At 36.0% G+C, this 15,464-nt stretch overlaps 1 protein-coding gene across 1 annotated transcript in view; it reads right to left on the bottom strand.

Moving 5' to 3' along the window:
* Positions 1-15,464, bottom strand: part of LOC150092594 (thimet oligopeptidase-like) — a 329,903-nt gene that overhangs the window by 299,150 nt on the left and 15,289 nt on the right. The window contains exon 2 of the mRNA XM_090414823.1: positions 12,143-12,282. Within this exon, the coding sequence (XP_090270949.1) occupies positions 12,143-12,282 (140 nt within the window). The remainder of the gene's footprint in view (positions 1-12,142; positions 12,283-15,464) is intronic.

Genomic DNA, 15,464 nt, shown 5'->3' on the forward strand with positions numbered 1-15,464 from the left:
TCATGTCGATGTGATTAAAGGTGATCCAAGAAGCAGAATGCCACTGACATATAAGGATGATGTGTCAGCAGTTATCATCAACAGCCTACTGGAAGATACTGGCACAAAATGTAATGAAAGTGATTCTGTTTTCAGAATTCTGACTGAAATTTTGAATAAAAGAAAAGTTGCTGCTAAGTGGATTAACACCAGCTGACAGAAGAAAAACAAGAACTTGCAATTCTCTTGCAAGTTCTTGCAAATGAAACATCACTGAGATATTCTGAAAATATGTTGGTGCAATAATCAAAGATCAAGTTAATGATGATAATGGTTTAAGAAAATAATGAAGCCATAATAACACATCAAGTACCTACAGGGTTGCATGTGATGACAGCAGCATACCAGAGGAAATTTCTTCAACATTTTGTGTCCAAAACTGGCAGCAAAAGTTTCAACGTGTTCATGGCATATCATTTTGCATGACATTGTGAGACCACGTTTTTTCATGTGATGAATCTGATCTCATGGAAAAGTATAAATGGTAAGTTATTTACTCCCACAATATACCCTCTATCCAAAAAGAAACCAAACTTTTCGAGAATAGAAGAAACTAGCGGTGCCACCTGTTGTATCTTTTTGTTGTCGAAAGCGGCAACCTTCATTAGCATTGTGAAAACCATTTATGACATTTGTTTCATTAGCAGCCGAGTTATAGTGCCAAGAGTGACAGGGTGTTTTGACAAACGGTCGGAAATTGAGTTTCAAACAGAGAGCTGCGATTGACTTTTGTGTTAAACTTTGTAAAAGTTTTACTGAAACGCATCAAATGCTTCAAAAAGCATACTGTGATGAATGCTTATCCCGTACTCAAGTTTACGAGTGGTTTAAGTGATTTCAAAGTGGTCATGAGATGCTCGAGGACGACGAAAAGCCAGGCCATCCAAAAACTGGACTGAGCGAAGTTAACATCCAAAAAGTGCATGACATCAAAGAAACCCAAAATCGTCCGTGAGATTGATTGAAGATGAATTGGGGATTCAAAAATCAACTGTAAACAACATTTTGACTGAGAGTTTGGCCCTTAGTAAATTGAATTCGCAATTTGTTCCCCCCCAAGTTGACCGATGACCAAAAAATGTATCAAATTGAATGTTGCAAGGACCTCATTAAACCTGCTCATAAGGACTCAAATTTCCTTGAAACAATCATTACTGGTGACGAAATGTGGTGTTTTGAGTATGAGCCTGAAACAAAACGCCAGAGTGCTGAGTGGAGACCACCAGAAGAGGGGCATCTGAATAAAAGTCGCTTGGAGAAATCAAAAGTAAAGACAATGCTGATTTGTTTCTACAATTCCAAGGGAATTATCCACAAAGAATTCATTCCACCTGGCCAAACAGTCAATGGTGGGTTTTATCTTGAAGCGATTGATAGCAAGAATTCACTGCGTACGGCATGAATATTATCGTGATGCAGGCAGCTGGTCACTTTTGCACGATAATGCACCATCTCATCGTTCGAGCATTGTGACACAGTTTTTCAGCAAAAACAAAGCTTGTGTGTTGGATCACTCTCCATATTCACCTGATTTAGCACCCTGTGACTTCTTTCTCTTCCCCCGACTTCATTTGCCGATGAAAGGAAAGCGATAAGACACCATTGAAAACGTTCAAGCGGCAGTAACCATGACCCTCAACAGTATCCCAATAAACTATATAAAAAAACTCATTTAACGAATTAATTGACCATGCCAAATGCTGTATCGAAGCTGAGGGAGAGTATATTGATTGAAATAAATGATTTGAATACTTATAATTGTCCTGTGTTTTATTTTCTATCAAAAGTTCAGTTTCTTTTTGGACAGAGGGTGTAGAGTCCTGGCATGACTATTGTGGGAGTCCACTTATCAGTGTTACTGAAGTCTTTCCCCATGAGGTGGCTCTTTCAAATTAAGGAACATATTGAGGCTAAACTTCAGAAGAGATTATTCTGAAGCACCCTGTAACTTCTTTCTCTTCCCTATAAATGCATTTTATGAAATAAATGTTTGGTTTTACAACAGAAGTATAATGTGCATAAGTTTTGAAATATCACTCACAATAATGAAATTTTGGGGATAATGGTTAAGATAAATTGCATCTGTATCATTACGTGTGCAATCACTACAAAATTCACATGATAAGAACAAGAGAGAAATGACTCAAGAATTTAAAAAGTAACATTTAATGTAAGCAACAACTATATATAATATCAATATTATATAACAAGATATCACCCTTTGATCTCCTTCCTGAAGCACTAGAAACAGGTTCATAATTATCATAATTGGTACTATTAATACAATTTTGATCCAAAGGTATAGCATAATCTAGCTTGTAAAAGATTTTAATCAGTTAATTATTGAGATTTCAACAAAGCTTAACTGACTGTTAAATCTGAAGAGATCTAAAAACACATTTCTCTCTCTTTCAATGACCTCTCACAAAAAAGTAATGTATTCCATTGATTACAATATTTAAATTTTTATTACCAAAACAAGTTTTTTTTTCTCTCTGCAACTAGTTTCTCACACATTTTAGTGTGCACTTCTCAATAAAATGTTTGCACAAGAATTTTTACACACACACACACACACACACACATGCACAAATTCAAGATTAAAAATGTCTGAAACATTAATGGAATGCAATGTTAAAAAGTACCATTAAACAATGTAATGTCTATATTACATTTCACTTAGGATTTTTTTTAAAGGGACATTAAGTGAAAACAGACCACATAATGTCAGCATATGTATGAGGATCATATCTGAGAGGCAAAATTTAATGTGCATAATATATTTCAGAATAATTCAGAAACTTAAAACTTTTAACCCTAACCCCATCCTACTGGAGTGATGGCATTCAAAATTAAACAAATGAAACATCTATCCGAAACTCCAAAATCAACAGTAGTTCCCTTACATAAAAACTACCCAAATACTTAGCTTAACTGTGGTTGCACCTATCCTTACCAAACTAAAAATTCTGTATACTTTAAATTTTATCTCTCTGATATCATCCTCAAAGATAATGATATATGGACAGTTTGCAAGCCACCATTATTAATGACTGTTGCTCTAAAAAACTCAGAACTAGTTTTTTTCCCTCTTCATATATCTGCTGTAATTAGGTGGGAGGTAAATTTCACTGCCTGGAATAAAAAAAATTCCACTGTCCTGCCTGTTGAAGACCTGAAGTGGATCGAAAAAGTTCCATGTTTGGTCTATAGAGCTTGGTCTATAGACCAAGTAAAACTGAAGAGACCTCAATAAAGGTCGAAACTAGTCTGGGTAGTGGCCCTTCCCTTAATGCATAACATTAGACATATCCGCAAGGAGATGTGTTTTGCATTAAGGGAGATACTGAGGCAGGAGTGTTGGTAGCTTGCTACACCTTTGCAACGAGTTGACCTGGTGTTGTATCACCTTGCCCTAGTCCTGAAGATACTTTCAGGCGCAAACTTAGTTTGCTCACACTTGGATAAATGGATTAAACTAAATTTATTATACTCTAACCAAGTGAAAAATAAACTTTCAACATCTTTCTCTAAATCCAGAGTAATTTATTAAAAAAGGGTGGCACACCATTTGGCAACTCCTATAGGTAGAGATGACCTACGAATGCTTCTGCCTAGTATCTCAGCTTGTCTCAGCTTGGGCCTGGCTCCCACTGAAGAGACCTCAATAAAGGTCGAAACTAGTCTGGGTAGTGGCTCTTCCCTTAATGCATAACATTAGACATATCCGCAAGGAGATGTGTTTTGCATTAAGGGAGATACTGAGGCAGGAGTGTTGGTATCTTGCTACACCTTTGCAACGAGTTGACCTGGTGTTGTATCACCTTGCCCTAGTCCTGAAGATACTTTCATACTTTCAGGCGCAAACTTAGTTTGCTCACACTTGGATAAATGGATTAAACTAAATTTATTATACTCTAACCAAGTGAAAAATAAACTTTCAACAGAGTAGCTATAGTATTCAACACTACAATGCTAATCTTCTTGAATGGCAGGCAATATCAAGTCGAGTCATCTGGACAAATATCAGAATGAGGAACTGGACAATGAGACTTATTTGTGCCTATGGTCCCACAGAATGGTCTACTAAGGCAGAAGTGGAGGATTTTTTTTTGAGGCTTTAGAGAAAGCAACTGACATAATGAAAAATTAAAAGTTGGTCATTGTTGGGGATTTGAAATTCCCAGAGGATCTAAATAGAAGACTAGGAAATGATTGCCAGACATACAAAAAGATTTTGAGAAAATTTAGAGAAAAGAGCAAAGCTAATAATAGTGGCAAATACTTGTTGGATTTCTGCTCGGTGTTAGTAATAACCATAAACTGGTTATTACTAACACAATGTTCCAACATAAAAATATGCACAAATTCACATGGAGAGAAGAGGCAAGGAATAAGAAAAGTCTCATTGACTATATTATTGTTGATAATAGTGTTTTCTCACTGGTGCAGGACACTAGAGTGCAGAGGATTTGAAATTGGAAGTGATCACCATTAAGTTTTGAGCAGGATAAAATTGAATTTCATATTGAATAGAAGAACATATAAGAAAGTTTTAATGCAAATAAAAGTTGAGCAACTCTCAGAGTGAACTGTAGACTAAAACACAAACATTATTCAAGAGAAAATGAAAAAGTTTGAGAACAGGAATCAAACCTTGGAGATTCAGTGGCAAATCCTTATGAACAAATAGGTACGAATGATTTTACAGAGGACAAAGAGCACATCAGAATGGATATCAGAAGGCTGCTTAGACGGATAAAAGAGAATAGTGTGACAGGAAGGGTAGTAAGTGTGTTGCCTAGGTATGACTGAGATGAGGTGGAGAGCAAGGATTATGAATGATATGTTGGCTGAAATTAAAAAATATAAACATAAATAGATTGAACATGTTCAAAGAATGAAAATAGAAAGATTACCAAAACAAGCCTTAAAGTACAAGCCATTAGGAAAAGGAAAACCAGGACGTCCTCTTAAACGATTCAACGATGACTTCTACGGCCAGAACAGGCCACGCTAGGCCTAAATCCTTGATATGCATGATGATGATGATGGCTGAAATGTGCGAGGAGTGGGGAGAACAGTTTGTTAATGTGTAGAATGAGTTTGAACGACGAAGTGAACTGTATGGGAGCGATGGACTGCATTTGAGTGGTTATGCTGTGAGTCACTTGGAGAGACTGCTGCTGGAAGGTCTAGAGAGAATGAATCAGATCGAGTGGGAAGTGACGTGGAAGAGCAGGAGAGTAAGTCAGGAGAGATTGAAGAGGTGGTTATTAATGGAAAAGTGAGTGGCATGAGTATAGAAAATCAGAGAATGGGTGTGCAAGAAGAACAGGGAAACAGGGAGGCTCAGGGGTATACAGCATGAGAAAGGTGGATGCTCCAAGGGGATGTGAGAGCATGTGTAGGCAGGAAAGGAATGGGATGACCTGGAATCAAGAGGAAACAATGGGAATTGAAAAGGGTTCTAAAATGAATAAGCAGAAAGGGAAATGCCCCCAGTCGGGCATGGAGAGATCACATCGAATGAGTGATATCAGTGGAATTAGCTGTACATCCAGAAATGAGCTGTTGTGTTTGTATACAAATGCTAGAAGTATAAGAAACAAGGCAGATGAAATGGTTGCACCAATTGCATCTGTTCACCCAAAGATTGTTGGAATAAGTGAGACATTCGGCTAAGAAAGAGAGTTTCTTATTCAGCTAAGAAATAACCTGGGATTCAATATCCACTTAATTTGAATAAATTTACTTCGCCGAAGTGAAGCCTATTGGCTCTTTATCTCAGTAACTTGGTTGGATGTTGTTATAGAACAACTAATGTGGATGGTGGTGATAATGAAATGTATGATCAAATTAGCCAAGCAAATAAGGAAAGGATGATCATTATGGGCGATTTTAATTATGGCAAAATAGACTGAAATGATGAGATAGCAACTGAAAGTAAAGAAAATGAGTTTCTTGAGGGATAACTACCTCAGACAGTATGTAACAGAGAGCATGCGAGGATTGATGGTCTTGGATTTGGTCATCTCATCAGAGGATGTAATTATAAATGAGGTGTCAAATCATCCACCAATTGGTGAGAGTGACCATGAGGTGATTGCCAGCAGTGTGAGGACCTCTGTGAGAAAAGGGTATATGCGGAACTGTAAGGGGGGGGGGTGATCATGAAGAGCTCAAGAGACAGCTTGCAGGTGTAGCATGGAATGAGGAGTTAGCTGGAAAAGAGATGAATGCAGCTTGGGGAATTTTCAAAAACTATCTAGTAGATGCAATGTCTAAATGTATTCCAAGGGCGAGAAGGTTAAATAAGGTAGGTGTGAAATGGGTGAATAAAGAGATTAAGCATGCGATACAGAGTAAAAGGGCATTATGGAGGCAGCATAAGAGAAGTGGAAATAACCAATTCCATTAGGTTTACAAGGACCAGGCAAGGCGGGTGACTTGGTTGGTGGGAGTAGTAAAGTGAGGTATGAACAGCAGTTAGCTAATGAAGCCAAAAAGAATCCTAAGGAGTTCTTTCGATATGTAGCCAGCAAAAGAAAGAATGATTATGGAAGGATGACATTGATTGGAGAAAATGGTATATAAAGACAGCTGTTGCGGAATGTGTGGTGGAGATACTTAATGAGCAGTTCATAAAGGTCTTTCAATCTTGTCAATGTGACTTCATGAAGAGATTGAGAGCAGTTGATGATGGGGAGGAGAGACTGACTGTAAGTGAGCAAGAGGTGTATGGGGAGTTGAGCAAACTAGATGTTAATAAGGCTGTGGGACTTGATAATATATCACCATTTATTCTGAAAGAATGTGCCAGGGAGTTGACGCCAGTCTTGACATATTTTTTTAATATAAGTCTTGCACTCGGTCAAGTTCCTAAGGAATGGAAGGAAGGCAAGATTGTGCCACTTCATAAAGGAGGTGATCGAATTCAAGCATCAAACTATAGGCCAATCTGTGTGTCAGATGTTGTGGTTAAGTTGTTGCAGAAGCTTGTGAGAACTAGGATCCAGAATTAGGTTGATAACAATGGTATTATCTTTGATGAACAGCATGGATTTGCTAAAGGGAGGTCATATTTTAGTAATTTACTTACTTATTACAATAAAGTGACTGCTTCCTTGGACAGAGGAGAAGGATACACAGTAATATACTTGGATTTCGCAAAGGCTTTTGATAGATTACCACATGATAAGTTGACAGTCAAACTAGAGCAGATGGAGTTGGATATTAGATTAGTGCATTGGATTGGAGACTGGCTATCTGATAGGTATCAACAAGTTCTGTATGGGGGAGTGATATCCAGAAAAAGGAAAGTCACTAGTGGAGTGCCTCAGGGGTTTGTTTTAGGGCCATTACTGTTTAACTTGTATATTAATGATATTGGTGAAGATTTGGATGGAGATAGTCAGTTGTTTGCAGATGATGCAAAGTTAGGTTGAACCATGAAGAGTAGAGAAGATGTTGTGGCCTTAAAGATTTAAATAAATTGAGTGATTGGGCATGGAAATGTGAGTTCAATGTTACAAAATTTAAGGTTTTAAAATTTGGAAAACAAAAATGAGTTGCATAATTTATGCTTGGTGAGGATATATTGTTGAAGGTGGAGGAAATAAGAGATCTGGGGGTGATACTGGATAAGGATCTGAAATTTAGGGGACACATAGCCAAAATTGTGAAGACAACACAAAGGCTTCTGGGAATGATGTAAAGGAAACTGACTTGTAGAAGTAGGGAAATTCTTGTTCTGTTGTATAAGGCTTTGATTAGGCCACACATGGACTATTGAGCCCAGATTTGGTCACCTGGTTTTCAGAAGGATAAAGAGATATTGGAAAGGGTCCAAAGGCAACTGACTAAGGTAGTTTCTAACTCTCTGGAATGTTGAGTATGAGGAAAGATTGAGAAGATGTAATTTGCAGAGTGTGGTGGACAGGAAGAAGAGGGGAGATATGATAGAGACCTACAAGTTCGGAAGGGATTGTTATAGGATCAATGCTGGAGAAGTTCTACAGAAAATAGTGGGAGAACAAAAGGTCATCCCTGGAAACTGTATAAAGAGGATGTGAGTAGGGGAGTGCAAAGCATGTTTTTTTCATGCAGAGTTGTGAATGATTGGAATACCTTGCCCGAGAGTGTGGTGTCTGCAAGGGGTTTCAGTGTGTTTAAGACACGGTATGATGATCTGTGTGTGTGATAAAAGGACCTCCCAGATGAGTCTTTGACTCCATGAGGTCTTGGGGTAATAATAATAATAATCCTGAAGAAAATATTAACTGATTAAGCTAGAGAGGGATGGGGTGAGGTTGTGTGCAGATAGAAAAATCAGAACACCACAGGGACACGGGAAGTTAAAGAGGCATGAAGGAAAAGAAGAAAGCATATCAAAAGTTCCTGGCAAATAAGTCAGCTTGTGCTCTTAGAGAATATACAGAGACAAATGTAAGAAAATTAAACACTGGCTAAACAAAAAAAAAGTAAAACTAGCTAAACAAAAGTCATGGGAAGACTTTGGTAAGAACACAGAAAATAAATATCAAGAAGATGGCAAAATATTCTGGAGGCTGATGAAAAAGCTCAAAAATGGAGGAAAGAGTGCTGTAAAAGGAATTAGAGATTATAAAGGTGACATGAAAACTGGAGAAAAAGGTATCTTTGATGTATGGAGTAATTACTGTGAAAAATTGATAAATGAAACAATCAGTGACAGTACAGTGGTAAAAAAACACTGAACAGACATGCAATCAGGAATACATATCTATACTTGAAGTAGAAAAAGCCATCAAAAGCTTGAAATGTGGAAAGGCAGCTGAAATAGATGATATTTGAACAGAAATGCTCAAGTTATATATATATATATACCTCTGTTGAAGTTGAGTAGATCTTCATGAACTCCAGTAATGTAATGGTAAGGTAGAGGAAAGAATGATGGTATTAATTTATATATATATATATATATATCTACTTTATAATATAAAATGATAAGCTTTTTTTGTAATGTTTTTGTGTCACGTTTTTTGAAACGTTTTGAAACTCAGGGGCTACCCTGAGTGTCGAGTCTTCAAAATTCGAGTCATCAGAATTCAAGGAGAAATGGCCTTCCAGCCCGCAACTCGGGGGGGGGGGGGGGGGAGCTTTCCAGTTTTCAAAATTCGAGTCATTAGAATTTAAGGAGAACCGGCCTACCAGTCTGGAACTCGGGGGGGGGACCCCTAATATTATATATATATTTAATGCCACTGTTCTGTCCTCTACCTTACCAGCACACACACTCTACCAATAATTGTCAGGACACTCCTGTTATTTGAAGTTATGGAATATTCCAGGTTTGTTAATAACATAAAAAACATTGTACAGATAGTAAGAAACAGTATTTCATCTTAGCAGTCTAAAATATAAAATATTAGCAGTCTATAATAGGAGGTATGGCAATACGTGAACTCGGTGATTTTGAGAGAGGTGTCATAGTGGGCTGTCACATTGGTGGCATGTCTATACATGTCATTGCCACTCCATCTGAGTGGCAATGGCATCCACCTGCCAATTTGTTCATGGAAAAATCTAACTAGCATTGAAATTAGTAAGGATGTTATGAAGAATGTCATGCAGATCAAAATTTAAGATAGCGCAGAAGTTTATATTCTGGATGTTTTGATGATTTTTGTGGTACAAGGCATGTCAAATGAAAGAGGAATGCAGTGTAGTGTCATCAGCAACACTGTGTATTGGATTTTCAGTCAACTGGAGAAGGATGATCTTCTCAAGTCATCCTTCTCTAAATTCAACGAATAGGTAAATGAAGTCTTGTGGAATACTGACATTAGGTATAAGGCTTGAAAAGCTCTCTCTGGATGCACAATGTATGCAATATGCATCCACACAGAGAGAGAGAGAGAGAGATTTGGCAACCCAGTTACCAAAATCAGAACACAAACCATTTGCCAAATCAAATGAAGTGTCACATAGATATCAAGAGACCACTTCAGATTCCCCAAACTTTTCAATGGCATACGTCCAAAAGAGGGTACTATAAACAAGAAAATCCCTGACATGTTGATTCTTCCACTGTTGATCAAAAGTGATAGAATTCATACTGCCTATCAGTTATTAGATGAAAGAATTAATGGTAGTGTAGTAGTTGAGTGCTAATGGTTTTCTCCATTACTTTAGAAATAATTTAAAATTGGATAGTAATTAGATGGCAAAGATTTGTCCCTTTCTTAGAAAAAGATATGGATTAATTTCTAAGCTGCTGGATAGAACACCTGCACATCTGAGCACAAATCAGTGCAACTGTCATTAGGACTAAGAGACTTTTTGGTATCTAGTTTGGACAACTCATTTGATATATTTCTGGTGAAAAATCAAAAAGCAGATTAAATGTATCTGGAAAAGAAAGGGCATTTTCCAAGAAGTAATCAACAGTAGATTGTGGTGAGAATTAGCTCACATTCTTATTGTTATGTGAACAAATTGTCTAAGATCACCGGTGATAGCAAATGTCTCAACATCTCAATCTGCTTGATCAGTATAGTTGGATAAAGAAAGTCATATGGAGTAATGTTAAAATGTTTATTACTTCATTAATAGGAAAGATGGACTGGAAAAAATGAATCTTAAAACAAAGGAAATCAAAAAGTTTCAAATGGCTAGTGGCATTAGAAGAGCAACAGAGAAAGCATGTGAATCTGATAGAATGAAGAAGAGATTTTTAGCCAGTAAAGATCAAGAGGAGGTTCTAAATTGGAATCTATGACATTCTATGACATGGTTTGAGATGAAATGATTCAAAGAAAGAATGAAAATTGTGAAAACTACAGTGATTAGTGCATGAAGAAGTTGAAATCTGAGTTGTGTGCAGTTTTGCAAACTTTATGTAAAAATGAACACTGAGATTGGAACTAAGACTGCACCTATCTGTGAAGTGAATCTGGAAGAATTTGAGTGGTTTATCTTTAGCTGCATATAATCTATCTCTTTGCTTGACTTTTTTGTAGTGGTTGTTTTGAGTTTAGTCAAAAATAGGAGAAGCATCAAATATATAATAACAGCTTCTTTACTAAACCATACATGGATAATTTCGCCCAACTTCTCTGCAAATCATGGCCTTGGAACAGTGTCACACATATACCACTACTTGGTAGCAATATTGTTATTATTTGATTAAATCTAGCAGCTGGTCTGTGGAATAACCATTAAAAAACTTAAAATGCTGGGTCTCTCCATGATGTCTGAGAAAATTCTGAAAGCATCATTCATGTTGCCTTCAAAGAGAAATGGTGGTGGTAGTGGGGAATAATTGGAAATCTGCTCAAAGATGTAAACATGGTTTATGGCTTCTTGAAGTGTCTACCACTTGAAGTATAAATGTCTGACACTTCCTCTGAGGGGCATGGATAGTAACATAACATTTCCTGCCTATGTTGGTTCACTCCTAGATTGTTTCTTCTAATTTGATGGTCTAATACATATTGGCTGAAAGATTTTTTTTTCTTTTTTAAATATCTGACACACAAAAGGTCATACAAGATCTACATGCATATCAATGCCATGTGTGGGCAAAATACATCCGAGACTTCTAACATGCACACCATTTGAAGGTGTAGGTAGTTTATTTGTTTGCTGTAGACCAACCACTTCATCAAAGACCAGCATCCACCACATAATGGTAACTAGTATCCAGTGGTATCCTCTCACAGTATATTCTTTCCATTATTTTGGCAACTCCTCCTGTACCAGAAATCCAGGTTTTTCATCCAGACAAAACAAGCAAGCCAGCTAACATGAAACATAATTAAGAGGCATAATTTCATCACTTCCATTAGTATTTTACATTTCAGAGGCCTGGCTCTGCTTGACTATCTCCCAGAAGAATGTCTCTAGCTTATTTATTTATTTAGTTTATACAAACAAGTACATAATAATGAATGATATGGGTATACAACAATGCAATTGAGAAATGCAGCTTTCTACACCTTATATCCAATTCCCACCATGCTCATCTGTAAGTCTAGACTAGTTTTTCTTCCTAACTGCTCATATTTAATAGAACAGAACTGAAATAGTATCTTTTATATCAAAACAGTTATGAACTTACTTGATTTCTACATCAAAAGCTTGCAATTTGCGATCAGCTTCTGTACTTGCATCTCGTAAAGATTTATCTGGTACTACTTGCTGAGGAAAATCAAGCAGGTATCTTTCTGATGTATATTCACATTCAACATCAGCTAAAGTCTGAAAAATAAATCAAAAGATCAGTATAGAATTTTAATATTTTGTATTTAACTCTTAAAAAATATATATTAAAAAAAAAAAAAACTGCATGTGATGTACAAAGCACAGGCAACAAAGCGCAATGTATAACACTGATTTCTGCATCCTAACATAGTCAAAACATGCAATACATAGTCTCTCCTGTGACTGCTGTAGCCTGTTTCCACATAGTGATGATAGAGCTTTCACAGCGAGTACTGCTGCAATTACTGCAATAAATCATTAGACAGGAGATATCCATTATTCTTAAAAACATGCACATATATAGTCTTGGGAATGCTATCAGGCCTTTACTCTCAATTAGATTAGCATATATACAGTCCAGTAGCTACCATCTTTATCCTCTCACACTATATTCCTTCCATTATTTTGGCAATTCCTTCTGCTACCAGAAATCCAGGTTTTTCATCCAGCCAAAACAAACAGGCCAGCTAACAGATGGAACATAATTAAGAGACATAATATGCTAACCTCAGAGTTATAGCTGCTTCAGACATAATTTCAACAAACCCTTCTCCAATACCATGAAAAGTAAGATACATAACAACTGCAACTTGTTGGATAGGAAAATATCCCCCCACAAAAAAATACTAAAGCAACAAAAATTCACATACATTTTGATTACTACAGCAAGATTATTAATGTTGAATACTGTCTTAATACAAAAATAAATAATAACCTACCATTTATACAACCTTCAAAATGTTTTATCAATTCATCAACCCCTGCATGTCAATTGACATCTGGTGCTGTACCATCTAATTGTAATTCAATTTTCTGATCATTCGATTATATTAGAAGCAAACTGCCTTCTCAATTGAGTCAGATAAACTGTAGATTACTGTATTTATTATTGGTCTTCTCCATAGACTTATTGTGGAAGACCCATAGCAAGTACCACCTCCTTGAACTCATTGACAGAAGATGCACTCACTATTCCTAGCAGCAGCTATTCCACTCACACACCATTAAAAAACTACTATGTCAATCTTATTCAGCTTTCTGTTCTTTCCTGACCTATCATGCAATGAAAAATTTGTCTTGCATCTAAAGTCCTCTTACTAACATGAATACTTTTTGTATACTTGACAAGAAATCATATTCTTGTTTTCATAAACTTATTTTTCTTATGATTTACATTCATGTGTTTAGATGCCTTCTTGTGTTCAGATTCAAGGATGCAGCATAGTTATAGCATTATCTTTCCGGTATGGATACTGCTAAGCATTATGGAAAGGGTCACCCCAGACCAGTTTCAACTTTTAAGTTCTCATCATTGGGAGCTAAACTTGTGGAGATGGTGACAGCTAAATCTAAGGCAAAAGTTATGTTTCCATGTACAAGAAAATGGTTTATCACTATATTATCAATTAATCAAAAAAAAGAAACTCTGAATGAGACATAGGTGTGGCAAAGTTTTTTTCACTTGGTTACAAAGTAAATTATACTGAAGAAATCACTTTTTTTTTTTTTTTAATTTCTAAAGCAGGATGAGAAGCAACTTTGCAATAGGCATATGACTCCACATTAAATTCCCTAGTATCTCAGTTATTTAGTATTACCTAGTATCCTGTATACTGGCTGTCATGAAAGTATTTGGGCTTTATAATTCTGTAATTCAGAATTTCTTCTTGAAATATAAACCCTCAATAACATAATTCATGGACTTAAAAAAACACACATGGTTTAGATGATTATATATATATATATATATATATATATATATATATATATATAAACAGGACATGGCCTGTTTTCAATAAACACAAATAACGAAAGCTGCCAACATGAAGTAAACTGGACAACAACTTCAAACCTGCACATTTGCTACGATGAGGTAGAACACTGCATTGTCGAGTCAAAAGAAATTACCTTGGACCCTCTTCATATGAACAATAATCTAAGCTATAATTTGCTTGACTCTTTCAGCTCTACTATCAGATTCTGGCGATCTCGTGGATCCACACACGCACAGGTGTACAACAATAGAACTTTAACATGGACTATAGCTCAAGTTCATAATAACTGTAATTTACAGTCAAATTTATAGCTTTATAATTTTATAGCTTTAGAGTGTCTCAATGTTTTTTTCAGTGCCTTTTAATAGCTTTCTATGTTCTTAACGCCTGATGAAGTCGATCCCGACAAAACATGTTGCATATCCAATAAATCTCAATTTGTTATAATTCTCAGATTTTTAGTCAGTTTATATAAAAAATGAATATATATATATATATTTGAAATTTGAAGTCATATAAGAAAACACAGAAATATGAATGAAATTCAAGTTCAAACTTTCATTCCAAAATTGGATCTATTCATAAGTCACTTAAAATCAAAGAGAATTTTGATACTTTGCTAAAACCTTTCAATTATAGAAAATATACAATTTCTGATGACAATTTGCTTTTGTACACAAAGTACTTGAAGAAACTGAAAAAATTCTGACATACAATTTCAAGAACTTCATAATTCATTTCAAGGATTTCAGTGTAACAAAATGGAGTCTACAACCTTTTCATTATCTAAAGCTGTGTGTTAAGGCTGAAGTAGTGGGAAAAATGCATGATAAAAGTTTAATGAAGTGATACAGCACTAGAAAAGGTTTAAAAATAGTATTTAATTGTTCCAATATTTCATATCATTTACAGAGGCATCGTCAGTACAAAATGAGACTTGTAACACATACAAAAAGGTAACACAAAACTAATATCGAAACACGTGCATGAAAGACTAGAGTTCTAACTAGGTGGGATGATGCCTTTTATGGACACCTATTGGCAGCCTAGCCTAGAATGTGTTTCTTGGTGTTTCCCATGTTTTGGGAAATTTTATGCAACCATATTTATTCAAATTGGGTTGATTTTTAAGAGCAGCAGCAGATTCTAAAAACAGTCTTCTTCTAAATTTACTGCGATGAAGCATCATCAAATTCTTGCCATGTACTCTCAAGGGGTGTACAGGATATGATAGTACTACATGAAAAAAATTACATCATTACTAACTTCCTATCTACAATTTTCCTCCAAATCAGTCTGTTACTTGTCTTTTTCCAATTGATACTGTGAGCTGTATCAAAAGCATGGTCTGCAAGGCCAGAATGACCAGTCAGGACTGCAGATGTATTTTTTTTTTTTTGTTCT

The sequence above is a fragment of the Typopeltis vanoorti genome, chromosome 25 (genome assembly GCF_054136105.1).
Source record: "Typopeltis vanoorti isolate ZY-2024b chromosome 25, IOZ_Tvanoo_1.0, whole genome shotgun sequence".
Taxonomy (NCBI): Eukaryota; Metazoa; Arthropoda; class Arachnida; order Uropygi; family Thelyphonidae; genus Typopeltis; species Typopeltis vanoorti.